This window comes from Somniosus microcephalus, chromosome 2, assembly GCF_052327205.1.
Source record: "Somniosus microcephalus isolate GS21.2 chromosome 2, FLI_Smic_1.0, whole genome shotgun sequence".
In the NCBI taxonomy this organism is placed as follows: domain Eukaryota; kingdom Metazoa; phylum Chordata; class Chondrichthyes; order Squaliformes; family Somniosidae; genus Somniosus; species Somniosus microcephalus.
This window is the reverse complement of record NC_140988.1, coordinates 170,286,158-170,301,014: the sequence shown is the minus strand read 5'-3', so window position 1 is coordinate 170,301,014 and position 14,857 is coordinate 170,286,158. Positions and strand designations below refer to the sequence as shown.

Genomic DNA, 14,857 nt, shown 5'->3' with positions numbered 1-14,857 from the left:
AGTTCAGTATTGCGCCTCTCCCACCCCGCTCCAACTGTCCAGTGTGCGGCCTGAGAATTTAAGTGTGCGGGAGCTTACAGATCCGTGCGTGGCCCCGCACCTTAGAGGGAACATAGTGCGTAAGAGGCCAGAATATTAGGAGCGCAGAGATCTCGGAGGGTTGTAGGGCTGGAGGAGGTTAGAGATAGGGAGGCATGAGGCCATCAAGGGATTTGGAAACAAGGATGAGAATTTAAAAATTGAGGCATTGCCGGACACTCCTGTGAAGCGCCCGAGAACATTTTACTACGTTAAAGGCGCTATATAAATGCAAGTTGCTGTTGTTGCTTTATTGAGTTAATTTTTGTCTTTAGCACTCCTGAGAACTTTGAACGCTGGGAGTGTGTATTTGGAATTCAGGCACACATTTCCATGGTTCTCCATTAATTTTAATGGACAAAATTAATCAATTTTATTGTATGGAAAACCATGGGGAAATGTGCACTTGAATTTCTGGTAAGTGCTTTTGTTGTGCAAATCTCTGTGCTGGAACATTAAAGGTAACAAGTTATGGGATAGGGAAATACAGGATAGAAATGATTGTCAACAACTTTATAGCATGAATGCCAGATGAGCTTGTATCAAATTCCGATCTCTATTCCTAAGGACTCTATTCCATTCTCCCAGTTTCTCCGTCGCATCTGCTCTGACGAAGCCACCTTCCATACTAGTGCTTCCGACATGTCTTCCTTTTTCCTCAACCGAGGATTCCCCTCTACTGTGGTTAACACGGCCCTTGACTGTGTCCGTTCTATTTCCCGCACTTCTGCTCTCACCCCTTCCCCTCCCTGCCGGAACCACGATAGGGTTCCCCTTGTCCTCACCTTTCACCCCACCAGCCTCCACATTCAACGGATCATCCTCCGCCATTTCCAGCGTGATCCCACCACCAAACACACCTTCCCCTCACCTCCCCTTTCAGCATTCCAAAGGGACCGCTCCCTCCGCAACACCCTGGTCCACTCCTCTATTACCCCCAACACCCCTTCCCCTTCGCCCGGCACCTTCCATGCAAGCGCAGGAGATGCAACACATGCCTTTTTACCTTCACCCTTCCCACTGTCCAGGGCCCTAAACACTCCTTCCAGGTGAAACAGCGATTTACTTGTACTTCTTGCAATTTAGTATACTGTATTCGCTGCTCATGATGCGGTCTCCTCTACATTGGGGAGACCGAATGCAGATTGGGTGACTGCTTTGCGGAACACCTCCATTCAGTCCGTAAGGGTGAACCCGAGCTTCCGGTCGCCTGTCACTTTAATTCTCCACTCCACTCCCACTCAGACCTCACCGTCCTTGGCCTCTTACACTGTTCCGATGAAGCTCAACGTAAGCTCGAGGAACAGCACCTGATCTTTCGATTAGGCACTTTACAGCCTTCTGAACTCAACATAGAGTTTAACAATTTCAGACCATAACCTCTGCCCTAACCCCCTTCTCTCCATTTATTTTATTTATAAAGGCCTAGAAATTGAGTGGGCTTAGCGCCCAATTAGTGGCGCTAGAGGGCCTTGCGCCGGACTTATAGCTGTTTTGCAAATTGACTTGGGCCTTACCATCGGCGTTAGCCGGTAGCGCTGCGCCGGCACCGATTACGTCATCGGTGTGCGCAGCGTCCCGGTTGCCGTGGTAACCCGGCCCCAAGCCCAAATTCAGTTGCGCCCGCCTCGCCCGTGGCAGGCGCAACTAACGAATGTGAAAAGTGTTCTTACACGCCTTTGCGCCGGCGCATAAAGGTGGAGCGGCGGCCGGCCGCGTTCCCGGCGGCCGCCTGCCCGCACCTCCCTTCCCGGACTCCTGCATCACCCCCCCCGCGGCCCTGATGAGTGTGTGCTGCGAGCCCGGCACTTCCCCGAGGTGCCGGGCTCAGATGTCGGGGGAATCCGCCGGACAGTTGTCGGCTGCAGGCAGCTCCTCCTTAACAGAAGGAGGAGGCCTGCAGTTCCCCAGCCTGCCGCACCGCATCGGGTGCCGCAGCGGGGGATTAGCGCCGGGAAACCCAATTCAACGCCAGTTTTCAGGCGCTAAAACCCTCCTTTAGCGCCCGCCGCCCTCTGGGGCCGGCGCAACCGAATTTTCGTCGGGCGCTGCCGCATTAACGCTGGCGCAAAATTTCTGCCGCTACAGCCCTGGCGAGCCCACAACCCAATTTCTAGGCCAAAATGTTTTTCTCTCTTGCACATGGCAGCTGTCTTTCATTCTGCCAGTGCCATTTACCTCATCTAGAGCCATCTTTTGTTTCTTAACTTGTCCCATTACCATCTCCTTTTGCCTTGCACCATCTCTTAATGTCTCTTGATCTCTCCTGCCTTCCACCCCATCACAGACCTTCCCTTTTGTTCATTCCTCCCCTCCCCCCTTTCCCTGCCCCTGCACTTGCTTAAAATCTGTTCCATCTCCAGCTTTTTCCAGTTCTGATGAAGGGTCATCGACCTGAAACGTTAACTCTGTTTCTCTCTCTCCACAGATGCTGCCTGACCTGCTGAGTATTTCCAGCATTTTCTGTTTTCATTTCCGATCTCTGCTACTTTAACTGAGGTGTTAACCCACTTATCTTTAGGTTTGAATCTTTATTAGATTCATGGCAATAAAAGATTTTTTAAAAAGGAGAAAAATATCAAGACCATAGTGGCTGAATGAAGAGGTAAAAAGCAAGTTAAAGATTGAACAGAATTGTTCTAAAAGTTACAAAGCTGCAAAACATAGTACAGAAATGGAATCGCTTACTGTCAAAAGGGCCTAACATGAAGAAAAGGTGCTTTTGGCAGCAGCTGTAACTTAACAAGAGTTACTTCTGAAGCCGAACAAAGCTCTGCGTTTATTGTGGATTTAACAAAGTTTTCGTCATTCAGCTCTCTTCTTGCCAACGTTTCTTTTGGTTAGTCAGGTCATGTCAGACAAGCACAGTGACGTGTGATCATGTTGGAGTGTCTCCAAATGAAGCTGCTGAGAAATCCACACCTGTAGTGTTTTGGGTTGCCAAATACAAATTGCATGCTCTATTCCAAGAGGAACGCAGCTACATATCCAATCCAGCGCGGACATGTACTCCCAGAGCGTCCAGCACGTTTAGGAGGACTACCAAGGCAACAGGTCATCCTTTAAAAATCGACAAAAGCAACATAAGTTGTTTTCCTGAGCTTTACGACATTCTGAGATCTCAAATAAAGCCACATTGTTCTATGCACTCCTCACGAGAAAAATGTAGCCTGCTTCCTTGCAATTACTCTGCATATCTTTGGAGCATCTGATATATTACGGCAGAACAATCTGAAGAACACCTTAAGAGCCAATGATAGCTGCAAGATTCTCCAGTCGTTTTCTGTCTCACTATGATCCCACCCCCTCGTGAATAGATAACACAGCTGTGCGCTGGAACACTAAGTGTATTTGTGTTTCAAATACAATTCAATGCAAGACTTTCTTTCAATGCACTAGCCTTACAACAACAACTTGTATTTATATAGCATCTTTAATATAGCAAAATGTTCCAAGCCGCTTCACAGGAGCGTTATAAAACAAAATTTGACACCAAGCCACACAAGGAGAAATTAGGGCAAATGACTAAAAGCTTGGGCAAAGAGGTAGGTTTTAAACAGTATCTTAAAAGGAGGAAAGAGAGAGGGGTTTAGGGAGGGAATTCCAGAGCTTAAAGCCCAGGCAGCTGAAGGCACAGCCACCAATGGTTGAGCGATTATAATCAGGGATGCTCAAGAGGCCAGAATTAGAGGAGCACAGATATTTCAGGGGGTTGTGGGGCTGGAGGAGATTACAGAGATAGGGAGGGGTGAGGCCATGGAGGGATTTGAAAACGAGGCTGAGAATTTTAAAATCGAGGCATTGTTTAACCAGGAACCAATGTAGGTCAGCGAGCACAGAGGTGATGGGTGAACGGGACTTGGTGTGAGTTGGACAGGTCCCATGTCTGTGGCTCCTGGCACTCTGTCCCTAATGAATCTGTTATTAGGGACAGAGTGACTGAGCACTTGGACAAATATGAACTGATCAGAGAGCCAGCATAGATTTGTAAAGGGGAAGTCATGTCTAACTAACCTATTTGAATTTTTTGAGGTCACGAACACGGTAGATAAGGGAGTGTCTATGGATGTTATTTATATGGACTTCCAGAAGGCATTCGATAAGGTTCTACACAAGGGACTGTTAGCAAAAATGAAAATGCATAGAATGGAGGCAACTTTTTGACATGGGAGGTAGGTGTCAAGAGTACGGATAATGGTTACATACTCCAATTGGCAGGATTTGACTAGTGGTGTCCCTCAGTAATCTCTACTGGGGCCTCAGCTTTTCATTATATTTATCAATGGCTTCATGACTGGCAATTTTCTTCTAGCTGTGCCCCTTTGGCCAAACCACTCGCAGCACAGGGGCCATCAACCACTATGCTTGGCAGTCAACTTTGTCATCATGCATTTTGTCCATGACAGTTAAAAGCTGCCTATTGACGAAGAAGGTGTGGCTACTGGTCCAAAGGGCCGTGCCAATCTGTATTTCCATTAATATATTACAAAGAAACATGGGCTTACCCTACTGTAGGATTCACTACTCTGATGTAGTTGTAGCATCTGCCAATTATGATCTCTTCCAAGTTGTGAACAGTACCAGTTCCGTGCCATGACTTCACCGCTGCACCTACTGGAGCTGAGCAACCCATCAATAGGATTCCAAACAGAACCATGCTCCATTTCGGCATTTTGAAAACTTAAGAGGCTCTCAATTTCAACAAAGCTCTTGCAGTAAAAGTTACACGTCTGCACTCTCACTAGTCCTTGAGCATATCAGAATTGTATAATGGAAAAAACTTAAAGTGGCAAGATACATTTAATAATTAACTACTGAAAAACTATTAAAACAACAGATGTTTAATATCAAATAAAAACAGAAAATGCTGGAACCATCAGCAGGTCAGTCAGCATTTGTGGAAAGAGATGATTTAACACTGGGGGCAAAATTGGACATAAATGCGCTCACCATCAAATAGGCAGTTTTCATCACCCAGTTATTCTGGGTCCTTAGAGAGACCACTGGAGACAACCCACAAAAATAGAAGATTTTTTTTTAAATCGCTTCATTTCTGGGGAGCCAGGAGCGCTCCTCATGGCTCTGCAAAAATACTGTAGGTCGTTATTGGCCTGGGCTCACCTCCCGCCCCATCCTGGGATCTACAACAGAGTCGGTTTGGCTTCGGAGCAGGACGAAACTCCTAAGGCCCTGGCCGGCGAGATGCATCGGGATGTCCGATTGGCATCTGCAGCTCGCTGGTTTAATTCAAATGAGGCCCACTGCAGAATTTGGCTGAGTCCTGGCACCAAATCACGCCACCCATTTCGCACTGAAAACTGACACAAATTGAATTTTTCCCCCTTTTGTCAGAACTGAATGAAATCACAGATGAACAGCATTTACAAAGGAATGAACAACGGGAAGGGGAGGAGAAAGCACACACACACACACGAGGATGCATATTGACCTGTAAAGTCCTTAAATGGAATACACGAGCTAGTTAAATGACAAGAGATAGCAAGAGGCATAATGAGAGATTGAAGACAATGACAAGACACAGAACATGAATGACTGGCTGAGTTGGGGGAGGGGTAAGGTAGGTAGAAATGGAAACAGGAGTACTATGTGCAGTCCTGGGCTCCACACTACAGGAAGGATGTCGAAGCAATAGAAAGAGTACCGTGCAAATAGGAAGTTGTCTGATCTGAGGAGATAGAAAAATGAAGACTTGAAAAATTGAGGTTGTTTTCATTAGAAGAGGAGATTATAGGATGATTTGAAAGAGGTGTTTAAAATTAGCAAAGGGATGGCAACGAGTAGATAGGAACACTATTTTCAATGATTAAGGAGTCGTGAATGAGGGAACATAGAGATTTAGGACAAAGGGGAGGAGGAACTTAGAGGGTTGTGAGGCTGTGGACTGCAGTAACAGAATGACTCAAGCAGAGACCCCGTCTATATTTAAGAAGCTGGTTAGATATTTGGTCAATGGGAAGGACAAAAGGGATATGGGAATAGAGCAGGCAGATGGGATTAGGACCACTGCTCAAGTGGAGGATAAACACCAACATGGTCCAGTTGGACTCAATGGCTGGTTTCTGAGTTAAAAAAAAAAATTGTTTATGGGATGTGGCAAGGCCAGCATTTATTGCCCATCCCTAATTGCTCTCGAGAAGTAGGTGGTGAGCCGCCTTTTGAACCGCTGCAGTCCGTGTGGTGAAGATACTCCCACAGTGCTGTTAGAGAGGGAGTTCCAGGATTTTGACCCAGTGACGATGAAGGATCAGCGATATATTTCTAAGTCCAGATGGTGTGTGACTTGGAGGTGGTAGTGTTCCCATGCGCCTGCTGCCCCTGTCCTTCTAGGTGGAAGAGGTCGCGGGTTTGGGAGATGCTGCCGAAGAAGCCTTGGTGAGTTGCTGCAGTGCATCTTGTAGATGGTACACACTGCAGCTACGGTACGCTGATGGTGGAGGGAGTTAATGTTTAAGGTGGTGGATGGGGTGCCAATCAAGTGGGCTGTTTTGTCCTGGATGGTGTCGAGCTTCTTGAGTGTTGTTGGAGCTGCACTCATCCAGGCAAGTGGAGAGTATTCCATCACACTCCTTACTTGTGCCTTGTAGATGTTGGAAAGGCTTTGGGGAGTCAGGAGGTGAGACACTCGCTGCAGAATACCTAGCCTCTGACCTGCTCTTGTTGCCACAGTATTTATGTGGCTGGTCCAGTTAATTTTCTGGTCAATGGTGACCCCCAGGATGTTGATGGTAATGCCGTTGAATGTCAAGGGATGGTGGTTAGACTCTCGCTTGTTGGAGATAGTCATTGCCTGGCACTTGTGTGGTGCGAATGTTACTTGCCACTTATCAGACCAAGCCTGAATGTCGTCCAGGTCTTGTTGCATGTGGGCATGGACTGCATCATTATCTGAGGGGTTGCAAATGGCACTGAACACTGTGCAGTCATCAGCAAACATCCTCACTTCTGATCTTGTGATGGAGGGAAGGTCATTGATGAAGCAGGTGAAGATGGTTGGGCCTGAGGAACCTCTGCAGCGATGTCCTGGGGCTGTGATGATTGACCTTCAACCACAACAACCATCTTCCTTTGTGCTAGGTATGACTCCAGCCAGTGGAGAGTTTCCCCCCCCCCGCCCCGCCGACTCCCATTGACTTCAGTTTTACTAGGGTTCCTTGTAATTGTTGTAATATCTATCTAAGCGCTTTGGGATGTTTTACTACATTAAAGGTGCTACATAAATTTACATTGTTGTTGTAACTCAATGTAAATAAACACTTGCAAAATTCACATAATTAAATCCATTTCTTCTCCAAGGAAACTGTTGTGTTCTGTACAATATTAAGATGATCCTTAGGAAGAAAGGATCACCATCAGTTCCATCATTCTTATTATGTAAGACATTTGAACAAATACATTGATACAACTGTATGCTTTTACAAAATATAATCTCACATGTAAAATGCCACTTACGTAATATTCAGTATGCAAATAGAATCGTTTTACAATTATTGTTCTCGAGTGAAAAGTCAAACCTTAAAAACTACAATCACACCATGTATATTAAACAGTATTTACTGTGATAAATAAATTGTTTAAAAAACTGTGGCCCGGAGTTTCTGCATGATTTCCGCCCAGATAACAACTGAATCTGGGAGGAATGAAATGAAATAGCACAAAAGATTGGGTAATTTTAAGCGTATGTGAGTTACCCCCATAACCACTTTACGCTGGTTCAAAAGTCCATTCACCCGAATCAGTCCCGCCCACAAAACTGGCCATGCCCCCAGGGCGGGATGGTGAGTTTCCGCCAATTGCACCTGTTTGGGGGAGTTCAGTTTCTTGGGCACACTGGCGCCCATGGTGGCATTAATCCATCATTGCTGGTCACCGCAGCTGCAGGTCATTAGTCAACAGAAGCTTCACTTAGGTCGGTTTCTCATACTGATGCTACAATTAATTTAGATTCAGTTTAAATGAGTTCAAATTCAGGCAACTGATCTGCCCTTGGTACAGAAGACCTGTGACCAGCAGTCAATTGAAACCACTGACTGGCCTGTTTCTTCAGCTGCAGCAATTACTTGAACACATTTTCAGTTTAAATTAATTTAAATTCAGTCATCTTTGAGACCCCATTGGTCATGTCCTAGTCAATAATTGATTACGATCGATAATGCTGCTTGAATGTGCTGATTCATCGGAGATTTTATGTTCGGGCTTATGCTAATGAGTTTGAGTGTCAACTTTGGCGTAACTTCAAAACGGGTGCAGTGTCCAGAGTATATCATCGATTACACCCAGAGCAGAAACTACAAGCCTGTAATTTGCTCAGTAACATTTGAGATCTATTTCAAAAACAGCAAATACTAGAAACACACAGCAGGCCAGATAGCAGTTTCCAGAATTTTCCATTTTTGTTTCGGCTTTCCAGCATTTATAGATTTTTGCTATTTATTTGAGATCTGTTTTACCAGATAGTCTTCCTACTTGAATATAGGCAGAAAAATAAAAATTGTATTTTTAAATTGAGGAAGCAGGATGAAGGGCCTATAGTGCAGAACATCACCACAGCGAACACAAGACGAGAGAAAAATGTTTTGAGCATAAGGGTCACAAATTTAACTGTGATTGTAAAAACAACTTGCCTTATAAAAATATAAAATTATCAAAAAAACTGAATTGGAACCTGAATCGCAGACAGTGCTATACCAGGGATACCACTTTCAATGCATGCAGTGCTGCAGCAACAAGCTGCAAACAGCGGTGGAAATAACATTGCTTCCTGGGCGACGGAGTACTGATCCAAAGTACCTGCTTTCATGTCTATCATGGTGCCCAGTCAGGTCCACGAGACTGCAAGTGGCATGTCATCACATCTGTCATAGGTGACAGGTTCACTGTGATCTGAGACGGAGGAAGGATTTAGGACTGGCTGCATTATGAGGAATGACTCCCCAGTTTTAAATACAAAACATTAAAAAAAAAATATTGTACAGTACATGGAGATGCAAGAAATGCACATTTACAAAATAAAGGTGTAGAATGTCTTTTGAATAAAATTGCAGTAAGTCTGATAAAATACATTGTGTTCCACTTGACATTAGGTCTAATCTGCTTTAGGCTGAAAGCAAATAAAACCACCGTTGACTTCTGTACTCAGTGCAGTAAGGCCAAGACACAATAGCCTCTCAAGTATACAGGACCAGACACACAACAAGGCATTTTCTGCTGATATCAAGATGGCAAGGATTACAACTCTTTGTTTTTGTTATCTGTTGCGGACCAAGGATGCCACATAAATCCAAACAGACAACACATTGTTGGGATACGGGTGTATATACACAGCCAAAGCAAACTCTACATTTGGAACCTCTGTGTTATGGACGCCAGTACTGTGTACAGCTTCAACAACGGGCCTCAATTCAGAGAAAGACATATTAATAGGAAACCCAGAAATCTGCAGAGAAAAATTTGATACAAGGTTAATCAAGATCAACTTTTTTTTAATATCTAAAAAACACAATCACCAGCCTGTGCCTGAGAGTATTCAATAAACAGTATTTTAAATAAATGAGGCAATAGAGATATCTAATACTTCACAAATTAGTTGCCTGTTTTGTAGAAAAATTTAAAAATATCTGCAAAAAGCGATTAAAGTACCGCAATATTAAGAAAAGTACAAAGAATAATTTGAGTTTCTTTTAAATAAATTCATGGCTATGTTTGACCAAGTTGTGAATTCTTAATGTTGTCTGGGTAATAATGGCAGAGGAGAGAAAGCAGAGGGCTTTTCTTTGAACTAAGGTTTAGCACTACCTCAAAGGTTGTACTCTCTGAATTACTCCCGGTGCCACATGCTAGTGAGTATAGGAATAGGAGGATAGAGCAGATGAATGCGTGGCTAAAGAGTTGGTGCAGGAGGGAGGGCTTTAGTTTCCTGGATCACTGAGTCTGCTTCTGGGGAAGGTGGAACCTGTACAAGTCAGGCGGGTTGCACCTGAACCGGAACGGGACCAACATCCTGGCGGGGAGGTTTGCTAGTACTGTTGGGGGTGTGTTTAAACTAACTTGGCAGGGGGATGGGATACGGAGTGGAGCTATAGTAGGGGGTGATGCACAGCCAAATATAGAGGAAAAAACAAGTCAGCCTGGAAGGCAGAGCAAGTATGTAATGGCACAAGGGAGTATGGCAAGGCTGGATGGCATTTATTTTAATGCAAGGAGTCTTGCGAGTAAGGCAGATGAATTGAAGATGTTGATGAACACATGGGAGTATGATATTGTTGCTATCACAGAGACATGGTTGAGGGAGAGGCAGGACTGGCAGCTCAATATTCTGGGGTATAGAATCTTCAGGCGAGACAGAGGGGGGTGTAAAAGAGGAGGGGGTGTCGCAATATTAATCAAGGAATCAATTACTGCTGTAAGGAGGGATGATATCTTAGCAGGTTCCTCTAATGAGGCCATATGGATAGAACTTAAAAACAAAAAGGGGGCAAGCACTTTGCTGGGAGTGTACTATAGGCCCTCAAACAGTCAGGGGGAGATAGAGGAACAGATATGTAGGCAAATCTGAGAGAAGTGTAGAAATAATAGGGTAACGATGGTAGGGGATTTCAACTTCCCCAATATTAACTGAGATAGTCAGAGTGTGAAAGGCTTAGAGGGTGCAGAATTCTTAAAGTGCATCCAGGAGAGCTTTTTGAGCCAGCATGTAGTAAGTCCTACAAGAGAGGGGGCAGTACTGGACCTAATTCTAGGGCATGTAGCCAGGCAAGTGGTAGAAGTGTCAATAGGAGGGCATTTTGGTGACAGTGACCCTAATTCGGTGAGATTTAAAGTAGTCATGGAAAAGGACAAAAATGGATTGGAAATAAAGGTTCTAAATTGGGGGAAGGCTGATTTTATTATGATAAGGCAGGATCTGGCCAAAGTGGACTGGAATCAGCTACTTGTAGGAAAATCCACATCAGAGCAGTGGGAGTCTTTCAGAAAGGAAATAGAGAGAGTACAACGCCGACATGTTCCCGTAAAGGTCAAGGGTGGGACCAACAAATTCAGGGAACCCTGGATGTCAAGGGATATACAAGAACGGATTAGGAAAAAAAGGGAGGCTTTTGGCAGATACAAAGGACTAAAAACAGTGGAAGCCCTAGAGGAGTATAGAAAGTACAGGGGGGTACTTAAAAAAGAAATTAGGAGAGCGAAGAGGGGGCATGAAAAAATACTGGCGGGCAAAATAAAGGAAAAACCCAAAGGCCTAGAAATTGGGTTGGGGCGCCAAAGTGGCGCAAAAGTCGCCTGAGCACAGGATTTAGTGCAGCGATCGGAGTAATACCGATCGCCAGAAATTCAGTTTCAGTGCCCCTCGAGGGACACGGGGCAAGGCTCGAGGCGCTCCACATCCCTCTTAGGGCGCTGAAACTGATTACCGCAGCGCAACGTGCCGCAGCGTGCGCTGCGGTACTGCAGGCCTTCCTCCCACTGTTAAACAGCCGCGGGGGGGGGGGGGGGGTTAGGAGGCCGGGGACAGAGGTGCTGTCAGGCGGCTGCCGAAAAAGCGGCCGCCCCGCACCTCCACCTTAACTTGCGCCGCTGCCGGCACAGTAAGGCCCCGTGAACGGGGCACGGGTAGCGAACGGCGCAACTGCGGTGTTCGCTACCAAACATCGCGAACGGGGCACGAATGGGGCGCTGCCCACACCGATGACGTCATCGGTGGCGGCGCAGCGCAACAGGCTAATGCCACCATTAGCGCCCCTCCTGAATATCGCGGGAGGCGCAGCCAGTGGCGCTACAGCCACTGCTTGCCTCTTTAGGCGCTAACAGGTGGCGCTACTCACCCAATTTCTCCCCCAAAGTGCTTTATAAGTATATTAAGGGCAAGAGGATAACCAGGGAAAGAGTAGGGCCCATGAGAGTCCAAAGTGGCAATCTGTGTGTAGAGGCGGAAGATGTAGGTGAGGTTTTAAATGAATATTTTGCATCTGTGCTCACTATGGAGAAGGATGATGTAGGCATAGAAATCAGGCAGGGGGATTGTGATATACTTGAACAAATTAGTATTGAGAGGGAGGAGGTACTAGCGGTTTTAGTGGAGTTTTAGTGGGCTTAAAAGTGGCTCAATCCCCAGGCCCAGACGAGATGTATCCCAGGCTGCTGTGTGAGGCAAGGAAGGAGATTGTAGGGGCTCGGACACAAATTTTCAGAACCTCTCTGGCCACAGGGGAGGTGCCAGAGGACTGGAGAACAGCTAACGTAGTACCATTATTCAAGAAGGGTAGTAGGGATAAACCAGGGAATTACAGGCTAGCGAGCCTAACATCAGTGGTAGGGAAATTATTGGAAAACATTTTGAGGGACAAAATTAGTCTCCACTTGGAGAGGCAAGGATTAATCAAGGATAGTCAGCATGGCTTTGTCAGGGGGTGATCATGTCTATCCAATTTGATTGAATTTTTCGAGGGATTGTCTAGGTGTGTAGATGAGGGTAGTGCAGTTGATGTAGTCTACATGAACTTCAGTAAGGCTTTTGACAAAGTTCCACATGGGAGACTGGTCAAGAAGGTAAGAGCCCATGGGATCCAGGGCAATTTGGCACATTGGATCAAAAATTGGCTTAGTGGCAGAAGGCAGAGGGTGATGGTCGAAAGTGTTTTTTGTGACTGGAAGCCTGTGTCCAGTGGTGTACCGCAGGGATCGGTGCTGGGTCCTTTGCTGTTTGTAGTGTACATTAATGATTTAGATATGAATGTAGGAGGTATGATCAGTAAGTTCACGGATGACACGAAAATTGGTGGAGTAGTAAATAGCGAGGAGGGAAGCATTAGGCTACAGGGCGATATAGACGGGTTGGTTAGATGGGCAGAACATGGCAAATGGAATTTAACCCTGAAAAATGTGAGTTGATGCATTTTGGGAGGACTAACAAGTCAAGGGAATACACAATGAATGGTAGGACCCTAGGAAGGACAGAGGATCAGAGGGACCTTGGTGTGCATGTACATAGATCCCTGAAGGCAGCAGGACAAGTAGATAAGGTGGTTAAAAAGACATATGGGATACTTATATTCTATGCCTCGGCTAATGAAGGCAAGAGCAGGGAGGTTATGATGGAGCTGTACAAAGCGCTAGTTAGGCTACAGCTGGAATACTGTGTGCAGTTCTGGTCGCCACACTATAGGAAGGATGCAATTGCATTGGAGAGGGTGCAGAGGAGATTCACCAGGATGTTACCTGGGCTGCAGCGCTTCAGCTATGAAGAGAGACTGGACAGGCGGTGGTTGTTTTCCTTAGAGCAGAGAAGACTGAGGGGGGGGGGACCTGATTGAGGTGTACAAAGTTATGAGGGGCATAGATAGAAACATAGAAGATAGGGGCAGGGGTAGGCGATTCGGCCCTTCGAGCCTGCTCCGCCATTCAATGAGATCATGGCTGATCATCCAAATTCAATACACTGTCCCTGCCTTCTCCCCACATCCCTTGATCCCTTTAGCCTTAAGAAATATATCCAACTCTTTCTTGAATATATTTAATGAACTGGCCTCCACCACCCTCTGTGGCAGAGAATTCCACAGGTTCACCACTCTCTGGGTGAAGAAATTCCTCCTCATTTCAGTCCTAAATGGCTTACCCCCTATCCTTAGACTATGACCCCTGGTTCTGGACTCCCTGGCCATCAGAAACATCCTTCCTGCATCTAGTCTGTCCAGGCCTGACAGAATTTTATAGGTTTCGATGAGATCCCCTCTCAATCTTCTAAACTCCAGTGAGTATAAGCCCAATCGACACAATCTCTCCTCATACGTCATTCCTGCCATCCCAGGTATCAGCCTGGTGAATCTTCGCTGCACTCCTTCCATGGCAAGAACATCCTTCCTCAGGTAAGGCGACCAAAACTGCACACAATACCCAAGGTGCGGTCTCACCAAGGCCCTGTACAACTGTAGCAAGACATCCTTGTTCCTGTACTCGAACCCTTTTGCTACGAAGGCCAACATACCATTTGCCTTCTTAACCGCCTGCTACACCTGCATGCTTACCTTCAGCGACTGGTGCACAAGGACACCCAGGTCTCTTTGCACTTCCCCTTCTCCCAATCTATTGCCATTCAAATAATAATCTGCCTTCCTGTTTTTGCCACCAAAGTGGATAACCTCACATTTATCCACATTATAGTGCATTTGCCATGTTTCTGCCCAATCACCCAACCTGTCCAAATCGTACTGGAGTTTCACGACATCCTCCTCACAGCATACCCTCCCACCCAGCTTTGTGTCATCTGCAAATTTGGAGATATTACATCCAATTCCCTTGTCCAGATCATTAATATATATTGTGAACAGCTGGGGTCCTAGGACCGATCCTTGCGGTACCCCACTAGTCACTGCCTGCCACTCGGAAAACGACCCGTTTATTCCAACTCTTTGCTTTCTGTCTGCCAACCAGTTCTCTATCCAAGTCAATACCTTGCCCCCAATCCCATGTGCCTTAATTTTGCACGCTAATCTCTTATGTGGGACCTTATCGAAAGCCTTCTGAAAGTCCAAATACACCACATCCACTGGTTCTCCCTTATCTATTTTACCAGTTACATCCTCAAAAAATTCCAGTAGATTAGTCAAGCATGATTTACCGTTTGTAAATCCATGTTGACTTTGTCCGATCCTGTCACTGCTTTCCAAGTGCTCTGCTATTACATCTTTTATAATGGACTCTCGCATTTTCCCCACTACCGATGTCAGGCTTACCGGTCTATAATTCCCTGCTTTTTCTCCACCAC

General features: G+C 45.8%; 2 protein-coding genes across 7 annotated transcripts in view; both read right to left on the bottom strand.

Moving 5' to 3' along the window:
- The window catches only part of LOC147123095 (ADP-ribosyl cyclase/cyclic ADP-ribose hydrolase 2-like), a 137,698-nt gene extending 130,288 nt beyond the window's left edge, over positions 1-7,410 (bottom strand). Inside the window, exon 1 of the mRNA XM_085966296.1 lies at positions 4,584-7,410. Coding sequence (XP_085822422.1) covers positions 4,584-4,750 — 167 coding nt within the window. The 5' untranslated portion in view covers positions 4,751-7,410. The remainder of the gene's footprint in view (positions 1-4,583) is intronic.
- A 96-nt stretch (positions 7,411-7,506) lies between these two features.
- cc2d2a (coiled-coil and C2 domain containing 2A) overlaps positions 7,507-14,857 on the bottom strand; it is a 317,140-nt gene continuing 309,789 nt past the window's right edge. For all 6 annotated transcript variants that reach the window (XM_085966208.1, XM_085966216.1, XM_085966224.1 and 3 more), the window contains one exon: positions 7,507-9,532. In XM_085966208.1, the coding sequence (XP_085822334.1) occupies positions 9,344-9,532 (189 nt within the window). In that variant the 3' untranslated portion in view covers positions 7,507-9,343. The remainder of the gene's footprint in view (positions 9,533-14,857) is intronic.